This window comes from Zalophus californianus, chromosome 7 (assembly GCF_009762305.2).
Source record: "Zalophus californianus isolate mZalCal1 chromosome 7, mZalCal1.pri.v2, whole genome shotgun sequence".
NCBI lineage: Eukaryota > Metazoa > Chordata > Mammalia > Carnivora > Otariidae > Zalophus > Zalophus californianus.
The window spans coordinates 44,808,741-44,835,856 of record NC_045601.1 but is presented as its reverse complement, the minus strand read 5'-3'; the positions used below and the strand labels follow the sequence as shown (position 1 = coordinate 44,835,856).

The window sequence follows — 27,116 nt, the reverse complement described above, 5'->3', positions numbered from 1 at the left end:
GGAACTGAAAACACTTGTGAGTTCACAGATCAGAGGCACAGGCTCACTGAAAGACTGAGACCTGACCATAGGATTACAGAAGCCTTCCCATTCTCTGCATCTCACCACCACATTGCTAAAGGACTCTTCACAGCAGTTCTTCCCCCAGTACATCATGTCCAAGCCTCAAGTAAAAATTACAATGCATCCTAAAAGGCAAAAACAAAGAACAAAACAAAACCACTTTGAAGAGAGAGAGCAAGCATCAGAACCAGACTGAGATATAGCAGGGATGTTGATATATGACATATCAAGAACGTCATACACCTGGAATCACACAGTATGTATGTTCCCATAATGCTGGAGACTTACTTTCTGAGGCTGTGGAATTCTTTCTGCATTTTTCTGCCCCTGGTAGAACTTGGGTGTTGGGAATTATGCTTAAGAAGTCCAAAATTTATATTATATTTATATGAACCCCTAACATTCCTAGAAGTGTCACATTTGCTACATTTTTTTGAAAATGACAAAATAAGAAATCCTTTAGAAAAGAGAGAAGTGCATAAACTTTGGATTGAATGGATATACATAACAGGATATTATTATGTTTTCCTGTTATCCCAGAATTCTAGCAGAAAACAAAAGGCATCAAACCTACCTTCTTTTTAAAAAATTTTATTTTATTTAAATTCAATTAATTAACATATAGTGCATTATTAGTTTCAGAGGTAGAGTTCAGGGATTCATCAGTTACATAATAACACCCAGTGCTCATTACATTACATACCCTCCTTAAGGTTTATCACCCAGTTACCCCATCCCCCACCCACCTCTCCTCCAGCAAGCCTCAGTTTGTTTCCTGTAGTTGAGTCTCTTATTTCATTTTTGATGGCTGAGTAATATTCCATTGTATATTATATATATCACATCTTCTTTATCCATTCATCTGTCGATGGGCATGGGCTCTTTCTATAGTTTGGTTATTGTGGACATTGCTGCTATAAACATTGGAGTGCAGGAAACCTACCTCCTTCTAAGCACAGAGAAGTAGCCAGAATTTGAGAGCAACCACCAGACACTCCCATCCCTAGCCCACTGAAAGAAGCCAAAGCAGAAAAGTAGGGGCCCCTTCCCTACCCCCTTGTAGAGGTTGAATATTTATTTATTTATTTTTTTTGAGAGAGAGTACGGGGCTCGATGCGGGGCTCGATGCAGGGCTCGATGTGGGGCTTGATCCTATGACCCTGAGATCATGACCTGAGCTGAAATCAAGAGTCAGATGCTTAACTGACTGAGCCACCTAGGCGCCCAGGAGGCTGGACATTTTTAAGCCAGGAGTCCTGTTAACCTACCTCTGGTTACTCTTGGAGGAAAAAACCCAACAGTTGAGGAGAGGAGCCAGGATCTGCATGTTGGGGGCAGTGGTGGGTACTGTCAGAGAGAGATGGGGCCAGAACCCCTTTGCTTAAGTTTGCAACTCAAGGAAGTACAAACGTTTGTAGCCCATATGTGCCTGCAGACCTGGGAATTGGCCATGGGGAGATGAGATTGATGGCTTTAATCTTGTCAGAAGTGGCAAACACCGGGGCATAGAGTACATCAGAGAAATGTAGCAGTGTGTGTGTGTGTGTGTGTGTGTGTGTGTGTGTGTGTGTGTGTGTAAGGGGATGTCCTTCAGAATACATAGCCGCATTTCAGAAGGACGCTTGTGCCTGGGAGCTTCCTTAACAGAGCATCCTGGAATCACATAAACAGCAATGGCTAGGGAGAAAGAAGACTGCAGCCTTTCCTGGTCACTGCCTTTCCCATCTCCCTCTTCTTTGTCCATCACCAGAGAAGCAAGTGCAGAGGACACGGAGAGAGGTAGAAGTGTGTGAAGGGTGTGCCTGCCGCTTAGCCTTCGGTTCCTCCGGCTGAACTGCCAAAGGGAGGAGAACTTTGAGATGGACGTGAGATTCCAGTTTTAAAATAAAGTAAAGTGAGTCTTAGAAAATGAGACTGGTCCAAAAAGTGACAAGGATTGAAACATGAAGGTATGTAGCCAAGGTGTTAACAGAAGTTTTCCAGGGGGAAAGGGGGCTAGAGAGAACAAAGAGTAGGTAGGCATTACACAAATGTAATTGTTTTATACATATTATATATAACATGCAATAATATTATAAATATATATACACCCACCTGTACATTTTTTTAGGATTTTATTTATTTATTAGAGAGAGAGCATGAGCAGGGGGGAGGGGCAGAGGGAGAAGGAGGAGCAGACTCCCCGCTGAGCAGGGAGCCTGACATGGGGCTCCATCCAAGGATCGTGAACTGAGCTGAAGGCAGATGCTTAACGGACTGAGCCACCCAGGTGCCCCAACCTGCATGTACATTTAATCCTTGAACAACCCCAGTGTTTGAACTGTGCAGTTCCACTCTTACATAGATTTTTTTTTTTTGATACAGTACAGTGCTGTAAATGTACTTCTCTTCCTTATGGTTTTCTTAATAACATTTTCTTTTTCTAGCTTACTTTACTTTTTGGAGAATACAAATTATAATACATATAAAATACAAAATATGTGTTAATCAGGTGTTTTTGTTACTGGTAAGACTTCTGGTCAACAGTAGGATGTTAGTAGTTAAGTTTTTGGGGAGTCAGAAGTTATACTAGGATTTTTGACTGGGGGATGGGAGTTTTGGCACCCCTAAACCCCTACATTTTTCAAGGGTAAACTGTATATGAAAATGGAAAGTGCTATAAATAGAGCTGTGAAATTTACAAGGAGTGGTGCGATTTACAAGGAGGAAGAAATAACTTCTGGCTAGGGGATCAAGGGAATTTTCCTTGAGGATCCGGCAAGTGAGATGATGCTTGGGAAATGGGTTGGGGCTTGGGGAATACTTACTTGGGAAATAGAAATTGAGAAGGGAAGAGAACAAAATGGGCAGAAATGGGGCAGGACTGCTGCAGTGAAATCCAGAACTGGCCGGGAGGAACACTTTGTAGCCCAGACTGGCTGGAACATTAGGATGTGTGAAGGGGATGATGTGGCTACATGGGCAATTTCCACCAAATGATGGTTACTCGGGTCCGACATACTGGTAGTTAGTGATCTCTTGCTGAATGAAGAGAAGAATAAACTGACCGGATTGCCAGGCCTCGGAACCCCCTTTTATGTATTAAGCAATGGACAGGCAGTAAGGATTCCATTTAGAGGGGAATGACACAAGCATAATTGTGTCTCTAGAACATTACTAGAGATCCTCATTCACACTTTGGGAGGAATTGACCTCAGGTACAAGCCTTGACCAAAGAAGCTCTCTAAGGGGCACGCTCCTGTCTCTGCACACTTCTTTTTGGGACCCTCCTTGATCCTCAGCATCAACACTTGCTGCGGGCTACCTTCTATTCCTAGGTTCTTTCTGGCATTTGTAATTTCCAATCCATCTGGGCCACTTCTACTCCTTAGAAACCGTTTCTGGCGGGGCCATGAAAGGACACAGTATAAGACGCCTAGGGCCCCGAGGGACGCGGAGTCCCTGAAATCGCCCATTCCAACCTCCAAGACGTGTACCTTTCTGAGGTCCTGCGGGCAAGGGTTGCTGGCGACTGCACCTCGCCCTCCACACTAGAAGGGGGCGCGCTCGTTCTCCGGCCCGCTTAGTTCGGAGATGCTCGTCCTCCCTTGCCGCGCCGGGTTAGGCCACATCCTCGGACCCAGAGGCCGCGTCAGAGTTCCGCACCGACCAATCAGAACTGTCCATGTACTAGTGGGGGCGGGGCTGCCGAGGCAGGAGGAAGATGGCGGCGGGGGCGAGGTGAGGTGTTGGCAGTAGAAAGGGGTTCGGGCGTGGGGGGCGGGGGAATATGGAGCGATGATGGCCCGCGCCGGCCGCAGGGCTGGATAAAAAGCCGTCGCGCCGCGGGTGTGGGAGGGAGGGAGGAGAGGGCGCCCGGGCGCCACGAGAGTATGACGGGGCTGTACGAGTTGGTGTGGCGGGTGCTGCACGCTCTGCTCTGTCTGCATCGCACGCTCACCTCCTGGCTCCGCGTTCGGTTCGGCACCTGGAACTGGATCTGGCGGCGCTGCTGTCGCGCCGCCTCCGCCGCGGTCCTAGCGCCGCTCGGCTTCACGCTCCGCAAGGCCCCGGCTGTCGGCGGGAACCGCCGTCACTACCGGCACCCACGCGGGAGGCCGGGCCGGGCCGCCGCCCACCCCCGGCTGCGCTGGCGCGCGGACGGCCGTTCCCTGGAGAAGCTGCCAGTGCATATGGGCTTGGTGGTCACCGAAGAGGAGCAGGAGCCCAGCTTCTCGGACATCGCGAGTCTCGTGGTGTGGTGTATGGCTGTGGGCATCTCCTACATTAGCGTCTACGACCACCAAGGTGAGGTCCGGCACGGGTAGGGGTACCGGGGCGTCTTCGGCCGCGGGGACCGCACATCCGGCAGATGTATCCCGGGCGTGCGGCTCACCGCGGCGTTCCCGGCTCTTCCAATTGCCGGGTCCCGAGGCCCTTAAGTGCAGATTGCAGTGCCAGCGCTTTCAAGGAAGGGAGATAAGATTTAGTGAACACCTACTAAGTCCTTGCTGTGTCTGCATCTAAAAAATATGTCTTATTCTTTATAATGCCTCAGTAAGGCAGATGGTATTTGTATACCCTTGTTTCACAGAAAAGGGACCTGAGGATCCCCAGCATCTGTGCTTTTTCACATATTTGCCCTTTTGTTACACCACGGTGTTTCTTAAGAGCGGTTCAAGGAACTGCTCTTAAGTCCTTGTCAGGCTGTGAAGGATTTAGGCAGAAGCTGAGGGGTCGGGGCCAATTAGCATTTGAACTGGGCCTACGAAAAGTATGTGAGAGACTGGATAGGCAAAAATGAAACTAGTCACCTAGTCTTCAGAGGTCTGGGATAGTGTGCAGTCGTTGATCCTTAGTGGCTAACGCAGTACTTGATAGAGTAATTCCCTCCTTTAAGTGCTGATTGAGGGAATGAATTGCACCGTGGGGAATTTTGTTAAGTACAAGAATTCAGCGCTTATTGGGTGGCTACAAACCTTAAGCACTGTGCTAAGCACATTCCTTGTAATTTTGCATTTAACTCCATGGACTCTGAGGCTTATGGGGAGTAGACACATACCTAAGTGACGTGGTTAGTAACAAGAAGTGTTGAGAGTAAGTAACCACTATGAGAATGGGGGAAGGAAATCCCGAATGGAGGAACCTGAGATGTTCAGGCAGAGGGAGTGTGCTTTCAGCTGGACATCGAATTATAAGGAATTATAAGTCGGCGGTAAGGTTGAGAAAGGCTCTAAATGTCAGGCTTGGGTTCAGTCAGATCTTGAAAGCAGTGGAATTTTCTTAGAGACAAAGATGTGGTAACAATGATTTAAATGTACTGGTATGAAGGAAAGGAAACTAATGTTTTATTCTCTGTTCAGTAATGTAAATTACTGGTATGCTCCACAGAAGCTATGGTTTGATTTTTTCCCTTAAAAATCTTTGTCAAATAGGTGGGTGTTAACTGGGGATTTGTCAGAAAGAGTAGGTCAAGGTCAGACAATAACTCTTAGAGGGTATTAATCTTTGACCTGTCACCTTCCTTGCAGTCAGCAAGGAATATGGTGACTCAGGAGCCTGTCATCATCAAATGCTATTTAACCTGTAGGGTAAAGTTTATAGGGACTGACATTTTCTCGAACTTCCCAAAGAAGTCTGCAGACCAATAGAAATCATGAGACTGTGGGGTGCCTGGGTGGCTCAGTCATTAAGTGTCTGCCTTCGGCTCAGGTCATGATCCCAGGGTCCTGGGATCGAGCCCCACATCGGGGCTCCCTGCTCGGTGAGAAGCCTGCTTCTCCCTCTCCCTCTCCCTCTCCCCCTGCTTGTGTTCCCTCTCTCGCTCTCTCTGTGAAATAAATAAAATCTTAAAAAAAAAAATCATGAGAATGTTAGGAAGGGACACCATCTTTGCTTAAACCAGTGCAACAGAAATATTGCCTGTGGAAAGAAAGAAGTGAAGCAGAAATGGAAATTAGTTGAAGCCGTTAAACAATGTGGTGAATTGACTTATAAGTGAATCCCTTATGTACAGGTGATTCTTTTCAAGCAAATACCTTTACATTCCAGAAGGGAAGGCAGATGTATAGCTAAACAGTTTAACTTGGTGACTGTGCCTGCTAACACAGATTGTAATATTGCCACACTTCCTTGTTCCAGCAATTCCTGTTAGGGAATTGCTGATGTGGTTCAGAAATATCTTGTGTCACATTTGCTACAAGAAAAATGGTTGTTAATGAAAAGGAAGAAGTCAAGCTAACCACGTATTGACAGAAAACAGAATGGAGGTTTGGTTTGGTTTTTAGATTTTATTTATTTGGGGCAGAGAGTGAATGAGAGAGAGAAAGAGAGAGAGCGTGCGCGTGCATTTGCAGGGGGAGGAGCAAAGGGAGAGGGAGAAGCTGACTCCCCGATGAGCATAAGTCTGACGCCTGGTTTGTGATGGCTGGAGTGGATGAAGGCAGGTTGGTCATGTCTTCACATAGTCTTTCTCTATGGCTGGCTTGGACTTCCTTATTTAATAGTGACCTCAGGGTAGTCAGATGGTAGCTGACTTCCCTCCAAGGGTGTTCCCGAAGACCTAGCCAAAGTCCAAGGCTTACAAGGCTTCTTTGACCGAGCTTAGGAAATCCTGCAGTGTTACTTTTTGGGTACAGATTTCTCACACTGACATTAAAAATGCCTGCCCAGTGTACTCCCAGCCTCCTCAACCTACTTCTCACTATTTTATATACCTTTTGCTGTATCCATGTTTAGGTTACTTGATGTTCCCTCCCATCGGAATGTCTCTTCTCCTTTTCCTGACAAATGGCTGTCTACTAGTCAGAAGGCTGTCATTGATCCTTGTAAGTCCATCCTCACTCACTATCACCTCTTAGGTAGTCTGTCTTGTCTCTTCCATTCTTATCTTGCTCTATCCTGGGATCGCCTCAGAACTTTGTACATCTGTAAAGGTATTTCTCTTTTCTAAAGTAGTAGTCATGTATATGGGCCTCAATCATCTTACTAGGTTGTAAGCTCCACAGATGCTATCCTTTTCATTTTTTGCTTCTCCTACAGTGTGTAGTTTGGTGTTATACATGTTATTTGTTTCCCAACATGAATACCCAGGAACCTTAAAATAATGGAGGGAAATGAAGGAAATGAACATAGTTTGCCTGAGTTATGTATTTGGCACAGTGACACAGATGCTGTTGGGAAGTATGGTTTTACTAAGTACTTATTGTTTTCCTCATATTGAAATACAGAGTTGGAAGAAATGTTAAAGTCCAGTTGTATTGTGATTGCATCTTGATACAGTGAGCAATACAAACGGGTGCTTGTCTTCCTTCATGTGGAAACTCCTGTAAGGGAGGATCTGTTCCTAATCTTCACCTTTGTGTACTTCATGTCTTGTACAGAATTCCACATGTACCTTAGCATCCTGGAATGTCCTCTTGATTTTGTGCCACAGAGTTAGCTATCTGGCAAAAGGCTATCATCAATCCTTATAACGTCCGCTCTGTAACCTCTAGGTAGCCTTCTTGACTGTTCCATCCCCAGTTTTGCTGACTTTGAAAAGCTTTGTTCTGCTTTTGTTGACTTTTGACATTTCAAAAGTCAACATTTTCTTGAGTACCCTTCTGTTTAACTATAGTACTGGACCTGTGTATGAAAATAAACCTTTACTTAATAGGAATAGTTAGCCTTTGTTGAATTCTTACTATGTTCCAGATACTAGGCAAAGAAGTGCATTAAATCCTTAGCAGTTTTGCACATCAAGACACTGAAAGCCAAGCACCCATATCTAGTAAGGAGCAGATCTAGAATTTGAACTAGATACTATTGCAAAGGTTTTCTACTTAACCGTTTTGCTACACTGACTTCCACTGGTAAGAGAATGTGACTATAATGTCACTTTTAGTACTATTCCTAATTATGCTGGGTCATCTTAAAGCCTTGATTAAAGTGGTACTTATCTACAGGTAATGGAAATGATTTATAACATATTTGAAGGCAAGTAGAATTTTCTTCATACCACTATTACAAAGGCTAATCCTGTGAATCATAGGACATACTTTTTTAATCAACTAGATTTAATTTTGTGGAACTCCTGCTCTGTGTTGAACTATTTCTTTGTCAGGTAAGCAGAGTCTGTGAAGACACTCTTCTCATTTTTAAAATGTGCACCCAGAGGCTACGAAAGCCCATGGGGTTTGTTCATTTCACACCTCTCTCCTGCAACCGCTTGTTGCATTATGCAGTGCCACCCTCACTCCTATGTCTTCCCTTGCCACAGCACACTCGGCTCAGTGTAATTGGTGTTCTGTGAAGTATCCTGGGGCTCTCCCTTAAGATAAAATTGTTTAGTGGCCTGTAAGATTTATTTTGTTACGACTGTTTTAGTCATGTAAAATTTTAATGGTAGTTTTTTTAAATTGTAAATAATTGCTTCATTAGTATATGTTATCTTCTCTGAAGATTGCCTCTGATAGTGTAATTGGATTGTTAGAGAAATTAAATGAGGGGGTAACCACTAGGTAACTTACTGAAGTGTCTAGTTTAAAAGGATAAAAGGTAAGCCATTTTGAAGGATGGGCATTTATAAAGAAGTATTACATTCTATAGCTGGTTAGATGTTTTATAATTAGGAGAGATTGTTTTAGTGTTTATTCCACTTTTCTCTCTTCCCTTATCTTTTTTTTTTTTTAAGATTTTATTTATTTGACAGAGCACAAGCAGGGGGAGCAGCAGAGGGAGCTGAGCAGGCAGCCCCATGCGGGACTCGATCCCAGGACCCTGGGATCCTGACCTGAGCTGAAGGCAGACGCTTAACCAACTGAGCCCCCACATGCCCCATTCCTTGTCCTTAAAAATACTTGTTGTTAGGTGTTTCTTGAAGTCTGTTTCTGTAGAAAGGAGGGGATAACCATGGTAAAAATTCTAATTTCAGATTTGAAAGAAGATATATTAAATATGTGCTTTAGAAGTCTCATTTTATGGAATTCATTATTCATTTCACATAAATTTTAAAAGAAGCAGTGTTTAAGGAATGCCGGTAAGATTTGCTGATTGAATACTTGTCTAATTAAACTCCTTCTTACTTGGTTCCCTTAATTTGAAAAAAGTATGTATGTCATGGTTGTATTACCCAGTTAATGTATGCATGCTTGAAAGGGTAGACTAAATATTGAACCTATAATTCTAAAATGTCATTTTAATTAATAGAGATCTCAAAAAGACTACAGTAAGGGTCCTGAATACAGTATATAATCTAATAGGTGGATAGAGCATACTTAATTCCACTCTCTTTGAAATACTTCTCTCCTGGCTTCCGTGACATCGTGTATGCTTGGATTTCTTCCTGTCTTGCTCTCTGTTCCTTCTGAGCCTTCTGGCTTCTCTTCATTTGTTCCATTTCTAAATATTGGAGTGTCCTAGAGTTTTGTGCCGCTTATATATATATATATATGCCCTTGTCATTCTCTTGTTCATTCTATCTCAAGGGTCATCAAACTTTTTCTTAAAGGGCCAGCTAGTAACTATTTTAGGCCTAGTGGGTTAGAAGTCCTTGTTACAACTACTCAATTCTGCCATTGAGACCAAAGAGCAGTCATAAATGAGTGGGTGTGGCTGCATTCCCATAGCAGCAGTTTGCTGACCCCTGTCCCAGATCCCTTTCTCCAATCTGATCACTTTAGATATCCTTTAAATGCTCGTACCCAGATTTGTATCTCCAGTCCTGATCTCTCCCATAATTCCAGACTTCTATATCCAACTCACTGCCTAACAGGGTTCACTTTTATTCGACATCTCAGATACTTAACATGTCCAAAACAGTACTCTTGAATTTCCCCCCACCCCAGACCTCTGTCTCTCTCTTTTTCTTACCTTAAAAAATACTAGTACCTTCCAACCAGTTGCTCGAATAAAAACTTAGATGTCCTCTTTGAGTCTCTTACATCATATTCCACCTGTAATGTGTCAACAGGCATCCTTGGCCCTTTCCTCTAGAATATGTTTCAAATTCGACCCTTGTTTTGGTTGTCCATTGCAGCCACCCCAGTTTGAGTTCGTTCTTTCATTCTTTTTCTTTTTCTTTCTTCCTTCCTTCCTTCTCTTTTCTTTTCTTTTCTTTTCTTTCGATTTTATTTATTTGAGAGAGAGAAAGCACATGAGAGGGGGGAGGGTCAGAGGGAGAAGCAGACTCCCTGCTGAGCAAGGAGCCCGATGCGGGACTCGATCCCAGGACTCCAGGATCATGACCTGAGCTGAAGACAGTCTCTCAACCAACTGAGCCACCCAGGCGCCCCCAGTTTGAGTTATTATCTTTCACCTGGATTGTTGCTCTAACCACCTGATTGGTCTTCATTTGTATTCTGGCCCCTGTATAATCCATTCTTTACTCACCAGTAAGGTGATCTTTTTTGTTAACGTCATTCGAACTCTGAATAAAACCTTCCAACAGCTTCCTATAGTACTTGGAATGTTTTCTCATTTCTCATTACTAAGGCCCACAGACCCCTTTGTATTACCCTTTTGCCTCCATCTCTGTCTGACCTCATATAATGCTCTTCATTCCACTTTCTATGTTCACCAGTTATACTGGCATTTTTCTTTTCCTTGAATATGATGAAAACCTAAATGCTGAGAGAATATGCAATAGCTATAGTAGTAATAATCTCAGTTCTGAAAGTATTGATTTTTGTATTTTGAGAGCTGAACAAAATCAGCAAAGACTTTTTTGTTAAATAATGCAATTGTTATAATAATCAGGAGATTAGCGCTAAGGAAGGATACATGTTACAAAAGTGAAAAAAACGATACAAAATTGCATGATCATTTAAGCCAGGATTACACATTCAGGAGAACAAAGTCTAGGAAATACTAAAAACTGGAAGTGTTATGATAGGAGGTTGGGGACATTGGGTTTAGGATGAATGGTTAGGGGACGTTACCTTAGCTTGTTGATTAAACATTGAGCATTGTATGTAGATTTGAATACTAGAATTTAAAATAGTTCTTTCTTAAGACTACAAAAAGTTTACATTTGGCCCCCAAAGTGCACAGCTAATGTTTATCAAGAAATACCAAACACATAGTAACCTTTCTGAAGTCCAGTTTTCCTGGCATAATCTTTTATTTTTTTATGGAAATTATAGCTGTTCCTGGGTGTGTGTGCATGTGCATGTGTGTGTTTTTAAAAATAGTTCTTTCATATATCTTTCCTCTATATTTACATTTGGTTCATACTTAGGAAATTAAGAGTACATGAACTAGTAGAGCAACAAAACATAATACAGAATTCTTTAAATTATTATTGCAAAAACTTATTTTAGATTCCTAAATCATTCTTAAAGAATTTAAATAACAGCCCTATGAAACCTTCTTAAAAGTCTTTTAAAAAAGAGCTCTAGTCCTAGTTTTTCAAAAGATGCTGCTTATTTGTAAAAAGGGTAGTTGTATATATTTAATAGAGTTCAACTTTGGGGGCGGGGAATTCAAAATGTAATGGGTCTGTTAGTAAAGTGGGTTTAGCATTGTGTATTTATCAATGTTAGAAATAGTTACTGAACTGAGTAAGTAGAATCCAAGAGACCTGGATTTCAGGCCAAAGTCTTAAAAACTCTTGACCAAGGACAGTAGCTTGACCTTTTTGGGTCTATTTCCTCATCTGTAAAAAGATGGGATAAAATAATTATTTCAGCTTATTACTGTATGATTCTGTAAAGTATGATTTTCTCAAAAATGTATTTGCAATTGTTTTTCCCTTAGGTCAGTTATTTCTGAATGAATGTGGTCCCAGCTTCCTTTTACATAAAATGACTTTTGTGATAGTTTCTTTTATTACAACATTTTGGCTTTTGTTGAGATTCTGTGAAGGCAAACAAGATGAATTATGATATGAAAAAAAAAACTCCATAAGTATAAATACTTGGTAATATCATACTATGATATTAGTAGAGGAATTGCCTTTCTTAGTCAAAGGCGACCTTACATCTTGTTGCATTTCTTGTGTATATTGTGAAATATGTGTGAGTACACTTTGAATCCTGAAGAAAATTTTAAGTGGATAGTATCGCTTATAGGTAAGTAGGATAGGTATGGTGTATAATCAAGATTTCTGGACGGGGCAAGCTATGAGGTATCAGGAATCATTTTGCTGATACTGTGCTTTGTGTATTTAGCACTTCTCACAAGCTATACTTGTATATTTAATTTCTCCATCCAAATCAGCCAAGATAAAGGTTGTGTTTAAAATAACCTTATGAACATCTTTATAAAAAATACCTTGTAACTGTGCCTCTGTATTCTTCCGTTTTAACAGAATTTCTGCCTGTGTGCATTAAGGAAGTGCCTGCTTTTATTGTGAGAGCTTCCTGGAAACTTCTTAAAAATTCCATTCAGTGACATGTCCATTTAGGTTTTGTTGTTAGGTGGCACTTTGTGCACTGATAATTCAGTTTATTAAATAAACATTGAACTGCTATGTGGAAGGTGGCTTAGGGAAAAAGAGATGAGTAAGACACAAGTTCATAAGTAAGACTACAGTTCAGTAGGGGGATTAAGCTATAATTATAATAAGTAGAATATTGTTTATTATGGAGTTTGGAGGGAGTGAGGGTGAGTCTGAGGAGGAATGGGGCATATCTGGCTGGGGGGATTTTGGAAGGGCTTCTTGAGGGTAAGTGACATTTTGGCTGGCCTCTGAAGAGTTTTATTAGGCATGGGGCTGGGAAGGTAATATAAAGGATGGAGGTTGGACTCACATCATATGTTTTGGGGGGGGGAACATAAGGCAATTCTGATTTGCTGGGAATAGAGTACTACAGTGAAATAGATTCATTTTTTTCCATAAATATAAATTATTTCCACCCACCAAATGTGGAAACAATTGGCTGCAATCTTTTTTTTTTTTTTTTGAGATTTTATTTATTTGTCAGAGAGAGATCAAGCACACAAGCAGGGCAAGTGACAGGCAGAGGGAGAAGCAGGCTCCCCTCTGAGCAAGGAGCATGATGCAGGACTCAATCCCAGGACCCTGGGGCCATGACCTGAGCTGAAGGCACACACTTAACCGACTGAGCCACCCAGGCGTCCCTAGGCACAATCTTAATGCTGATCTGAGCAGTATGTTCTTAATACATTAAGCATTTGGGGGGCCATTGGAGATATTAAAATTGGAATATGTCAGGATTGAAGATGAACCCAAAGATTAATCTGGTTGCCAGTCTAGTAATACATGCTAGAAGGGGCAAGAAAACCCATTGGAAGGTGATTGTAATATTTTAAAGAAGAGTATCGCTTGAAACCAGTTGGGGACAAGGAACAAATGGAAATGGATATGGGAAATATTGCTGTAGGCGAGTATATGGGTTTAGCATATTAATAGGGCATTGGAGGTGGTAGTGAAAATACTGGAGAGTAGAGAAGATGCCTGGGTGACTGGGCAGATAGTGATGTCTTTATTAAAAATAGAACAACAGAAAGGCTATGCCTTTTTTTTTCTTTTAATTATATAGATAGTTTAATAGCAGTTATGATTTCAGATCACCTACTGTCCCATCATCCTTTTACATTCACTGTTCTCATGTTACCTATTCTTTTCCAGGCCTTGTCACTAAGTGCATGTAAGTTTTACACGTATAGTACTGCTCCATTAAAAAAACAAACAAACAAACTTGATGTAAGTGTTTGAGAACTAGCTTTAAAAGATAAGCTGCTAAGTTTTAGGTTGGTTCATTTTCAGATGCTTACAGAACTTCTAGGTAGAATTAGATATTTGAATGAATTAGAATTGTTCATCAAATGCTGGTCCTGTTTTTACTTAAAATTTTAATGTTTTGTTCATCTTGGATGTTTTTGCATTAAGTTGTTAAAGATATTGCATTAAATTATTATTTATCTTAATTACGGGTTTTTTTGGTGCCCCGTTAAGTTTTGTCTCACTCATCTTACCCTTGTCCTGGCCCGCCCCAAGTGGTCGTAAAATCCTGTGGGTGACTAGACTTAGAGAAAGGAGCACGTGGACAGAAAGAGAGGGCAGAGATAGGAACTCTAGGAGTAAGCTGCAGTTACAGGTGGGAAGAGGGGAAGGGTTCAGTGCAGAGCGAGAAGGGGCCATTCAAGGAGCATGTTGGGAGTGGAACCAAGAAAGGGCATCCAGACAAGCTGGGGTAAGGATAGAATTTTGAAAAGGAAGCAGGGTCGTCATTAATGGTAACACTTCAGAAAGATTGAAAAGGAAAGGATATAGATTGAGAAGAGGCGGTAACCGTTTTGGTGATAAAGAATATCACCCATTGATTTGGAGAGAGCAAGAGTTCCTGTAACGTGTAACCACTTGAATCTGGAAGCTAAGGCAAAGATGAGTGCATTGGTGAGAACTGAAGCATAGGTCTTTAGAGTATCAAAGGAAGGGATCAGTGCAGTGTAAATAGACAAAAGCAAGGGCTCCTACTGGTAGGTTACTATTGAAATGAATAACCTTAGCTCATATGAAAAATTGATTTAACATTTTAATAAGTTCCATATGTCCTGGCAGTAGTGTTGTGGAGATTTTGCATTATTTTTAAAATTCATATGCCTTCCATAGACCAAAGTGCGGTCTAAATTATCTTTTATTTGTATAAGTAATTGGAAATCTTGTAACATTACCAAGTCTGTATTATATAGTTGTATTGTAGTATATGCTTTTGTCATACATGTGAATTTTATGATTGACTTGAAGATGTTTATATCCTACATATCTGTATTATTGCACAAGTGTTACTATACTAAACATTGTTTTTCAAATAGCTTCTGATATTAATCACCTTTCTTTAAAAATTGTTTGTATTTGGGACTATTTTTTTGTTTAATTTCACTCTGGATATGGGTACTATACAATGTTCGCTTTTATATTTCCTGGCTTTTAATCTTATGATTGTGGGCTTTCATAAAGGAGCCACAACCTTAGCCCCCTACTCTCCCCCATGTATGCTTCCTTACCTTTGGAGATCTTATTTCTCATTTCTTGTGTGTATGTTTGGCTTTCACCTCGAGGAGGATGACTCCCAAATGTATGTTTATGTCTCCATCCTCCATCTTGTGTTATGTTACCTTCCCAGCCCCGCCCCTGTAGAATTCTCCTACTTCTTCATTGGCCAGCTGAAATGTCATTTACCCTAAAGAGGTCTTTTGAAGTCCCGCAGCCAGTGTCTGACCTGTTGTCTTCTTTCAGCAGACATTTATGTGTTGAGTGTCTGTTCTATGCCAGGCACTGTGCTGGTCCTTGGTAAGCAAAATAGTTAAGATCTCTACCCATGTGGTATTTATACGACCTCTTTTGAATGTCATTCCCGCATGTGTCTTAATCACTTTTTCAGTACCCCCTGCCTAAATATTCTGTCATCAGCTGTCTAAAACTAAGCTTATTTTCCTTCAAACCAGGTCTCTTCTAGAATTTCCCCACTTTAAAAAAAAGTCATTTTCTGTTAGCTAGGATTAAAGCCATGGAATTTTCTGTGTTCACCTCTAATTAAGTCATGCTCTTCATTTCTCTCAGTTCTTTTATAATGAACTCCTTCCATTGCTTCATCAAGTTATGAGTGGACTATTACAGTACTCTCCTGCCTGACTTTCTCTATAGTGTTGTAAGGTTAATTTTCCCAAAGTTATAAATTTCCACCATTCCCACATTGCTTAGAAATTGTTGGTTACCTGTTTGGTAGACAACATGAAATGAAAATTAGGTGTATCCCCTTTTCTCAAATCCTTTGCACCAGCAACATTTGTCTGTCTTTTGGGTATTCAGTGTTTTTTCTTAAAAACAGTATCTTCTCCATTTTCTTTTAAGTTTCTCAAGTCAGCTCAGCTCAGGTCTTGCTTATTTTACAAAGCCTTTCCCTACAAAGTAAAGGAGACTGCTTTTTTTTATCTTTGAACTGCTGTTACACATAATACCACCAAGTTGACATGTATATACAGCAGATTCTGTGTTATTTTGTATTTATCTTACTGTGTTCTCTCTCCCATTTAATCCTTGAAGTGCTTTAAAGTCAAATCTGACAGAGTATAGAGGAGGAACACTTGATAGAAGTAAAAAAGCTGCCACTAGAAAGCTGCCCCTCTGAAAACAGCTAAAAACTTGTCACTTATTTTTAAAGCTCTCTTTATTAGTTTTATATTAAACATAGTTTCTTCATCTTTCTCAGTGACCTAATAGCAATTGAAAATTTTAACTCTTCTGTGCAGGGTTAAAGGATCAGACACAGTTTTATGTAGCATATTTTCCATGCTTTGTTTGAATTTACTAAATTTTGGTTTTGTTACTTTTGTATATTCTGTCTACTTTTTACATAATTCATAGTAGTTCCTCTTATTAAAAAGAATCAAGGGGCTCCTGGGTGGCTCAGTTGGTTAAGCAGCTGCCTTCGGCTCAGGTCATGATCTCAGGGACCTGGGATCGAGCCCCACATCGGGCTCCCTGCTCGGCGGGGAGCCTGCTTCTCCCTCTGCCTCTGCCGCTCCCCCTGCTGTGCCCTCTCTCTCTCTCTCTGTCAAATAAATAAAATCTTTTTTTTTTTTTTTTTTTTTTTTTTTAAAGATTTTAGATTTATTTATTTGACAGAGAGAGCGAGAGAGACAGCGAGAGAGGGAACACAAGCAGGGGTAGTGGGAGAGGGAGAAGCAGACTTCCTGCTGAGCAGGGAGCCCGATGTGGGACTTGATCCCAGGACCCTGGGATCATGACCTGAGCTGAAAGCAGACGCTTAACCGACTGAGCCACCCAGGTGTCCCAAATAAATAAAATCTTAAAAAAAAAAAAAAAAATATCAAGGGGCACCTGGGTGGTGCAGTTGGTTGGGTGTCCAACTCTTCGTTTCAGCTCAGGTTGTGATCTCGGGGTTGTGGGATCAAGCCCCCATTGGGTTCCATGCTAGGCCCAGAGTCTGCTTGAGACTCTCCCTCTCCCTCTGCCCCTCCCCCTACATGCACTCAGGCGCTCTCTCTCAAATAAATAAATAAAAATCTTTAAAAAAAAAACTAATCAAATTAAGGTAATAGTATTGAATGCACGAAGTGAATCTGCAAGGAAAGTTCATTGGACTGGGAGTCAGGAAGATAAGGGCTCTAGATCGCTGCTGCAGTTTTTAAATTCTTGGGTAAGTCTCTTCAGGACTTTGGGTCTCAGTTTCTTAATCTGTAAATAAAGGTTTCAAGTAAATGATGTCTTAAAATGTCTTTCTTGGTCTAATTTTATCATATTCATACTGACTCAAGTAGTCACTCTGTCCTTTTTTTTTTTTTTTTACATTAGCTTGATTCCAGACTGTTGTGTTAACAAAGTTTTGTTGTTTTTCTTTTATATTCTAGTTTAAGATTGAATCAGCCCCTACCTCATTTGGAATTTGTTCAGTTCTGGGAGCAGTGTTGTTTTCACAACAAACATCCATTAATTGTTGAAGAGGATAAATTCACCTAGTCGGGATTTACTTGCTTTTTTTCTTTTTAAGGTATTTTCAAAAGAAATAATTCCAGATTGATGGATGAAATTTTAAAACAACAGCAGGAACTTTTGGGCTTAGATTGTTCGAAATACTCACCAGAGTTTGCAAATAGTAATGACAAAGATGATCAAGGTAAGCATGAGTGTAAAATTCATTATCTAACTTATGCAGATGTGTTTTGTGTTTCAGGGCAAATTCTGTCACTCTTTCATTCATTTTGCCCTCTAGGTCTTTACTGTCACCCTCTTTAATCATCAGATTTAGACTTTTCTTTCTTCTTGTTCAAAGATAATTTTTGGAAAAAGATAAAATTATGAATTTCATAGATATTAAAAAATAAACACATATTAAAGATTTTATTTAACTCATAAACAACCAGGAACCAGGCAGATTTTGTAACCAGTTCAAAAGAGAGTCCAGAGAATGGACACACAGATCAGGAATATTGAAATGAATATGTAAATGGAGGCAAAACTAGTTTTTCTATGGGGTTACAGAGAAGATAATTGAACCTGTACCAGACAAGAAAGAATTTGCATGTCGATAGATAAGAATTTGGCATTGCTGTCAGTTACCTAGAATCCTATCAATTATAAGATAGGTCCCATAGAAGCAGAATCTGATAAGGTGGACAATACCTATTCCGTTGAAACACATTTTTTTTCCTACACTCTTCATTTTGATCTTCTCTCGTTATTGCTAACTGTACTATGATTGTAGATGACATTTTAGATGAGTGAAAATTGTAAACTAGCCTCTAATTCCTATTTTCTAGAGGTTTCATTCAGAGATACGAGGTCTCTGAGCTCTCTAAGAGGAAGGCAGTATATAAATATATATACACAACTGTGATGTGTGAGTCCTTTTAGAGGAGTGTAGATAGGTATGTTTTGATATTGAATTTGAGGGACTTAAATGATTCTTGTTTACTATAAGAACTATACTTTTATTTTAGTCTGAACTTAATATTTCTTGAAATGGATTTTGAAATATGTCTGGAACAGGATGTTTTACGTAATAACTTGTTTATTTTTTCCTCCAGTTTTAAATTGCCAATCGGCAGTGAAGGTGCTCTCCCCAGAAGATGGAAAAGCAGATATTGTGAGAGCTGCTCAGGACTTTTGCCAATTAGTAGCTCAGCAGCAAAAGAGATCCACAGATTTGGATTTAGACATGTTCGACAGTTTACTTAGTAAGTTTTATATATATATATTTATGTTTTTACTTTTGTCCCACAAGGGTACTGTATTAAGGAGAACCTAGGATCTAGGTTCCGTTTGCATGATAAAGCCTGATTTTGTTGTTACACTTGTAATGTTTCTGAAATCTTAAAGACCCACATGTGAAAATGGTTTTGAGATAATGAAATTTGTAGTCAACTCGCATGAGAACTTACTGGTAAAGGAGAGGGTATGAACTTACTGGTAAAGGAGAGGATATTTGGGGGGCAGTGATGAATATTCTTGAATATATTGCTGTCAGCCGCCTTCTGGGATATTTTCCTATACCAAAGGTGAGTTCTGCAGTTATCCAGACACCATATGGGTGTCCAGCAATTCAATTCACTTAATTTTTAAAGAAATTTTATTGTTATGTTAATCACCATACATTACATCATTAGTTTTGGATGTAGTGTTCCATGATTCATTGTTTGTGCATAACACCAGTGCTCCACGCAGAACGTGCCCTCTTTAATACCCATCACCAGGCTAACCCATCCCCCCACCCCCCTCCCCTCTAGAACCCTCAGTTTGTTTTTCAGAGTCCATCGTCTCTCATGGTTCATCTGCCCCTCCGATTTACCCCCCTTCATTCTTCCCCTCCTGCTATCTTCTTTTTTTTTTTTTAACATATATTGCATTATTTGTTTCAGAGGTACAGAACTGTGATTCAACAGTCTTGCACAACTCACAGCACTCGCCATAGCACATACCCTCCCCAGTGTCTATCACCCAGCCACCCCATCCCTCCCACCCCCCCCACCACTCCAGCAACCCTCAGTTTGTTTCCTGAGATTAAGAATTCCTCATATCAGTGAGGTCATACGATACATGTCTTTCTCTGATTGACTTATTTCGCTCAGCATTACACCCTCCAGTTCATCCATGTCGTTGCAAATGGCAAGATCTCATGCCTTTTGATGGCTGCATAATATTCCATTGTGTATATAGACCACATCTTCTTTATCCATTCATCTGTCGATGGACATCTTGGCTCTTTCCACAGTTTGGCTATTGTGGACGTTGCTGCTATAAACATTGGGGTGCACGTACCCCTTCAGATCCCTACATTTGTGTCTTTGTGGTAAATACCCAGTAGTGCAATTGCTGGATTGTATGGTAGCTCTATTTTCAACTGTTTGAGGAACCTCCATACTGTTTTCCAGAGTGGTTGCACCAGCTTGCATTCCGACCAACAGTGTAGGAGGGTTCCCCTTTCTCCACATCCCCGCCAACATCTGTCATTTCCTGACTTGGTAATTTTAGCCATTCTGACTGGTGTGAGGTGATATCTCATTGAGGTTTTGATTTGGATTTTCCTGATGCCGAGCGATGCTGAGCACTTTTTCATGTGTCTGTTGGCCATTTGGGTCTTTGGAAAAATGTCTGTTCATGTCTTCTGCCCATTTCTTGATTGGATTATTTGTTCTTTGGGTGTTGAGTTTGTTAAGTTCGTTATAGATTTTGGATACTAGCCCTTTATCTGATATGTCATTTGCAAATACCTTCTCCCATTCTGTCGGTTGTCTTTTGGTTTTGTGGACTGTTTCTTTTGCTGTGCAAAAGCTTTTTATCTTGATGAAATTCCAATAGTTCATTTTTGCCCTTGCTTCTCTTGCCTTTGGTGATGTTTCTAGGAAGAAGTTGCTGCGGCTGAGGTCGAAGAGGTTGCTGCCTGTGTTCTCCTTGAGGATTTTGATGGACTCCTGTCTCACGTTTAGGTCTTTCAACCATTTGGAGTCTATTTTTGTGTGTGGTGTAAAGAAATGGTCCACTTTCATTCTTCTGCATCTGGCTGTCCAATTTTCCCAACACCCATTTGTTGAAGAGACTGTCTTTTTTTCCATTGGACATTCTTTCCTGCTTTGTCAGAGATTAGTTGACCATAGAGTTGAGGGTCCATTTCTGGGCTCTCTATTCTGTTCCATCGATCTATGTGTCTGTTTTTGTGCCAGTACCATACTGTGTTGAGGATGACAGCTTTGTAATAGAGCTGGAAGTTCGGAATTGTGATGCCGCCAGCTTTGCTTTTCTTTTTCAACATTCCTCTGGCTATTTGGGATCTCTTCTGGCTCCATACAAATTTTAGGATTATTTGTTCCATTTCTTTGAAAAAAGTGGATGGTATTTTGATGGGGATTGCGTTGAATGTGTAGATTGCTCTAGGTAGCATTGACATCTTCACCGTGTTTGTTCTTCCAATCCATGAGCATGGAACGTTTTTCCATTTCTTTGTGTCTTCCTCAATTTCTTTCATGAGTATTTTATAGTTTTCCGAGTACCGATCCTTTGCCTCTTTGGTTAGGTTTATTCCTAGGTATCTTATGGTTTTGGGTGCAATTGTAAATGGGATTGACTCCTTAATTTCTCTCTCTTCTGTCTTGTTGTTGGTGTATAGGAATGCCACTGATTTCTGTGCACTGATTTCATATCCTGTCACTTTACTGAATTCCTGTATGAGTTCTAGCAGTTTTGGGGTGGAGTCTTTTTGGTTTTCTACATAAAGTATCATATCATTTGCAAATAGAGTTTGACTTCTTCTTTGCCAATTTGGATGCCTTTGATTTCTTTTTGTTGTCTGATTGCTGTGGCTAGGACTTCTAATATTATGTTGAATAGCAGTGGTGATAGTGGACATCCCTGCCGCGTTCCTGACCTTAGGGGGAAAGCTCTCAGCCTTTCCCCATTGAGAATGATATTCGCTGTAGGTTTTTCATGGATGGCTTTTATGATATTGAGGTATGTACCCTCTATCCCTATACTCCGAAGAGTTTTAATCAAGAAAGGATGCTGTACTTTGTCAAATGCTTTTTCAGCATCTATTGAGAGGATCATATGATTCTTGTTCTTTCTTTTGTTAATATGTTGTATCACGTTGATTGATTTGCGGATGTTGAACCAACCTTACAGCCCAGGGATAAATCCCACTTGGTCATAGTGAATAATCCTTTTAATGTACTGTTGGATCCTATTGGCTAGTATTTTGGTGAGAATTTTTGCATCCATGTTCGTCAAGGATATTGGTCTGTAATTCTCCTTTTTGATGGGGTCTTTGTCTGGTTTTGGGATCAAGGTAATGGTGGCCTCATAAAACGAGTTTGGAAGTTTTCCTTCCATTTCTATTTTTTGGAACAGTTTCAGGAGAATAGGTATTAATTCTTCTTTAAATGTTTGGTAGAATTCCCCTGGGAAGCCATCTGGCCCTGGGCTCTTGTTTTTTGGGAGATTTTTGATGACTGCTTCAGTTTCCTTAGTGGTCTTAGGTCTGTTTAGGTTTTCTATTTCTTCCTGGTTCAATTTTGGTGGTTGATACATCTCTAGGAATGCATCCATTTCTTCCAGGTTATCTAATTTGCTGGCACGTAGTTGCTCATAATATGTTCTTATAATTGTTTGTATGTCTTTGGTGTTGGTTGTGATCTCTCCTCTTTCATTCATGATTTTGTCGATTTGGGTCATTTCTCTTTTCTTTTGGATAAGTCTGGCCAGGGGTTTATCAATCTTGTTAATTCTTTCAAAGAACCAGCTCCTAGTTTCGTTGATCTGTTCTACTGTTCTTTTGGTTTCTATTTCATTGATTTCTGCTCTGACCTTTATTATTTCTCTTCTCCTGCTGGGTTTAGGCTTTATTTGCTGTTTTTTCTCTAGCTCCTTTAGGTGTAGGCTTAGGTTGTGTATTTGAGACCTTTCTTGTTTCTTGAGAAAGGCTTGTATTGCTATATACTTTCCTCTCAGGGTTGCCTTTGCTGTATCCCAAAGATTTTGAACAGTTGTGTTTTCATTTTCATTGGTTTCCATGAATTTTTTTAATTCTTTAATTTCCTGGTTGACCCATTCATTTTTTAGTAGGATGCTCTTTAGCCTCCATGTATTTGAGTTCTTTCCGACTTTCCTCTTGTGATTGAGTTCTAGTTTCAAAGCACTGTGGTCTGAAAATATGCAGGGAATAATCCCAGTCTTTTGGTACCGGTTGAGACCTGATTTGTGACCTAGGATGTGATCTATTCTGGAGAATGTTCCATGGGCACTGGAGAAGAATGTGTATTCCGTTGCTTTGGGATGGAATGTTCTGAATATATCTGTGAAGTCCATTTGGTCCAGTGTGTCGTTTAAAGTCTTTATTTCCTTGTTGATCTTTTGCTTAGATGATCTGTCCATTTCAGTCAGGGGGGTGTTAAAGTCCCCCACTATTATTGTATTGTTGTCAATGTGTTTCTTTGCTTTTGTTATTAATTGCCTTATATAATTGGCTGCTCCCATGTTAGGGGCATAGATATTTACAGTTGTTAGATCTTCTTGTTGGATAGACCCTTTAAGTAGGATATAGTGTCCTTCCTCATCTCTTATTACAGTCTTTGTTTTAAAATCTAATTTGTCTGATACAAGGATTGCCACCCCAGCTTTCTTTTGGTGTCCATTAGCATGGTAAATGGTTTTCCACCCCCTCGCTTTCAATCTGGGGGTGTTTTTGGGTCTAAAATGAGTCTCTTGCAGACAGCATATCGATGGGTCTTGTTTTTTAATCCATTCTGATAGCCTGTGTCTTTTGATTGGGGCATTTAGTCCATTTACATTCAGGGTAACTATTGAAAGATATGAATTTAGTGCCATTGTATTGCCTGTAAGGTGACTGTTACTGTATATTTTCTGTGTTCCTTTCTGGTCTGTGCTGCTTTTAGGCTCTCTCTTTGCTTAGAGGACCCCTTTCAATATTTCTTGTAGGGCTGGTTTCGTGTTTGCAAATTCCTTTAGTTTTTGTTTGTCCTGGAAGATTTTTATCTCTCCTTCAATTTTCAATGACAGCCTAGCTGGACATAGTATTCTTGGCTGCGTATTTTTCTCGTTTAGTGCTCTGAAGATATCATGCCAGTCCTTTCTGGCCTGCCAGGTCTCTGTGGATAGGTCTGTTGCCAATCCAATGTTTCTACCATTGTAGGTTACGTATCTCTTCTCCTGAGCTGCTTTCAAGATTTTCTCTTTGTCTCTGAGACTCGTAAGTTTTACTATTAGATGTGGGGGTGTCGACCTATTTTTATTGATTTTGAGAAGGGTTCTCTGTGCCTCCTGGATTTTGATGCCTGTTTCCTTCCCCACATTAGGGACGTTCTCTGCTATAATTTGCTCCAGTATACCTTCTGCCCCTCTTTCTCTTTCTTCTTCTTCTGGGATCCCAATTATTCTAATGTTGTTTTGTCTTATCGTATCGCTTATCTCTCGAATTCTGCCCTCGTGATCCAGTAGTTGTTTACCTCTCTTTTTCTCAGCTTCTTTATTTTCCATCATTTGGTCTTCCATATTGCTGATTCTCTCTTCTGCCTCATTTATCCTAGCAGTGCCCCTATTTTTGATTGCACTTCATTAATAGCCTTTTTTATTTCAATCTGGTAGATTTTAGTTCTTTTATTTCTCCAGGAAGGGTTTCTCTAATAACTTCCATGCTTTTTTCAAGCCCAGCTAGTATCTTTAAAATCATGATTCTGAACTCTAGGTCCGACATCGTACTAATGTCCGTATTGAGTAGGTCCCTGGCAGAGGGCACTACCTCTTGTTCTTTTTGCTGAGGTGATTTTTTTCGTCTTGTCATTTTGTCCAGAGGAGAACAGATGAATGAGAGAACAAAATGCTAACAGGTTAACAACGTCCCCAGCAAATATACTCTAAACAAACCAGAAAAGACTTGAAACCAAGGGAAAAGAAAGGGAAAGAAAGAAAAAAAGAGGAAAAAAAAGAAAAAGAGAAAAACGAAAAACAGAACAAAACAAAACAAAAAACAATATGATCAAATATGATCAGGCTAGTGCATAGATCTGTGCCACACACTAGATTTTGGGTGTATTTTGGTCTGTTAGAAGAAAGTGCCTCCTAAAATTTTAAAGAAAGAACGACATATATGTACAAAATAAGGGTTGATACAATGAAGGGATGGAAGATGACTGTAAAGGTGAAAATTATAAAACATTTTATAAAAGGAATTGATAAGAAGTTGTTTGAAAAAAGAAAGAAGATTAAAAAAAGGGAGAGAATGTGATCAGGCAGGAGACTAGAACAAAGCCATACACTAGTGATTTAGGGTATATTTTGATCTGTTAGAAGAAACTATCTCAAAATTTTAAAGAGAGAACAACTTATATATATATATATGCCAAAAATAAGGGTATCTACTATGAAGGGATAGAATATGACTCTAAAAATGAAAAATATTTTTTTTCAAAGGGATTGATAAGATGTTGGTTGAAAAAGGGAAAAAGAAAAATTAAAAAAACGGTTAAAAATTTAACTTTGAAAAACTAATGAATCATGGTAAAAAAAAAGCCATGAATCCTATGTGCAGTATTCCCCTAGTGCTGGAGTTCTCCCGTTCTCCTTGATCGGTAAACCTGGTCTTGGCTTGCTGGCTGTTCGTGCTGATCTTTTGGGGGAGGGGCCTGTTGCCGTGGTTCCCAAATGTCTTTGCCGGAGGTGGAATTGCCCCGCCTTTGCGGGTCCGGGCTAAGCAAGCTGCTCGGGTTTGCTCTCAGGAGCTTTTTGTTCCCTGCAAGCTTTCCGTCCAGCTTTGGAGGAGGAGAGTGAAAATGGTGGCCTCCCAATCTCTGCCCGGAGGAGCTGAGAACTTGGGGCCCCGCTCCTCAGTGCGCCCCCAGAGAAAAGCAGTCACTCCCGTCTCCCTGGTCTCCGGCCGCACTCCATGCTCACCCGGCCTGTGACCAAGCGTTTCTATCTCTGGCACTCGACTCGGTGTGGAGTCTCCAAACCCAGCAGATCCCTGCGGTGCGCTCCCACGCCGCTACTCCCCGGGGGAGGAAGGGGAGTCTCCCCGGATCTGCCGCTTGTTGGGTCCCTGCTGGAGGAGCAGTGGCCCGACTGGACCGCGGATCACAGCTTATGGCCACCCTGAGCCGAGAGCCCGCGCCTCGGCTCTGTCTCTGCAGCCGGCTTCCCCGCTCCAATACCTGGGAGCTCTGCTGCAGTCAGGCACCCCCCCGATCTTTCTGTGACCCTGAGGGTCCTGAGACCCCACTGTCCCGCGAGGGTTCCACCCCCCCCCCCCCGCTTAGCCACTGGAGCGACGTCCCTCAGCGGAGCCGCCTTCTAAAAGTTCCGATTTCGTGCTCCGCGGCTCTATCACTTGCCAGAAGCGGCTGCCGGAGGCCCCCTCCCCCGCCGTCTGTCCTCCCGACTATCGCCTCGGATTCGCTTCCCCGCACGTCCTACCTTCCAGAAAGTGGTCGCTTTTCTGTTCAGAGTGTTGTTACTCTTCTTATCTTCGATCTCCTGTTGAGTTCGTAGGGGTTCAGAATGGTTTGATCCCTATTCAGCTGAATTCCTGAGATCAGAGGAAATCCAGGTCTCCTACTCCTCCACCATCTTGCTCCGCCCCCGCAATTCAATTCACTTCTGATGCTAGCCACCTGGAGTCCGTGTTTGATTCTCCGGGTTTAAAGGGTCAGTCACACAAGACTGTCCCCACTTAAGATACCAGTTGCAGTTCTCCACCTGGACTGGCCACCTGTGCAGGCCACCTGATCAACTGCCCATAAATGGGGGGTTCCTATGACTCTTTCCTAAGGTTTGCTAGTTTGCTAGAATGGCTCAAAGAGCTCAGGAGGAAACTTCACTTCTGTTTACCAGTTGATTTTAAAGGCCACAAAGCAGGAGCAATCCAGTGTAATAGAGTCTAGGGCAAGGTCTTGGCGGGGGTGGGGGGGCGGTGCAGTCATCATTCGTGCCTTCTCTGGGCGACTCACCCTCTCAGTACCTCATTGTGTTCACCAGCCTGGAAGCTTTTAGAACCCTGTGTTTTAGGGGTTTTTATGGAGGTTACTTTATGCTAGCATGATTGATTAAATCAGTGCTTATTAGGGTTTGAACTCCATCTCCTGCTTCTCTTTCCCTCCCTACCTGGAGTTTGGAAGGGAGGGCTGAAAGTTTCAGCCTTCTAATCGCATGACTGGTTTCTCTGGCAACTAGCTCCCATCCTAAAGCAATCTATAGGTCTAGAGGCCCACCAAGAGTCGTCATTAACAGAAACTCAGGTATGGTGTAAGGGGGCTTATTATGAATAACAGAAAATACTCCTATCATTCAGGAAATTGCAATGATTTTAGGAGCTCTGTGCCAGGAACCTGGACAGAGACCAAACATATATTCTTTATTATATTATAATATCACACTCCTCTGTGTCTTTTTAGTTTGACCTATCTGTTAAGTTTGAATTTAACAGCTATTTAAGAGGCATTCCCAAGAATATAATCTTACCATTCATTGCTCTATTTTTGGTATTCTTTCTATTATGTGGTATCAAATATACTCACTTTGTTTGTCATGTTGTACCAAGTATAGCATTACACTTTTTTTTCCTTTAACTATTTATAAAAAAGCCTTCAATTTGCTTATTCTCTCT

At 41.1% G+C, this 27,116-nt stretch overlaps 1 protein-coding gene across 1 annotated transcript in view; it reads left to right on the top strand.

Moving 5' to 3' along the window:
- The first annotated feature begins 3,807 nt into the window (after nt 1-3,807).
- The window catches only part of NUS1 (NUS1 dehydrodolichyl diphosphate synthase subunit), a 34,737-nt gene continuing 11,428 nt past the window's right edge, over nt 3,808-27,116 (top strand). Inside the window, exons 1-3 of the mRNA XM_027602999.2 lie at nt 3,808-4,350; nt 17,502-17,627; nt 18,538-18,687. Of these exons, the coding sequence (XP_027458800.1) occupies nt 3,936-4,350; nt 17,502-17,627; nt 18,538-18,687 (691 nt within the window). The 5' untranslated portion in view covers nt 3,808-3,935. The remainder of the gene's footprint in view (nt 4,351-17,501; nt 17,628-18,537; nt 18,688-27,116) is intronic.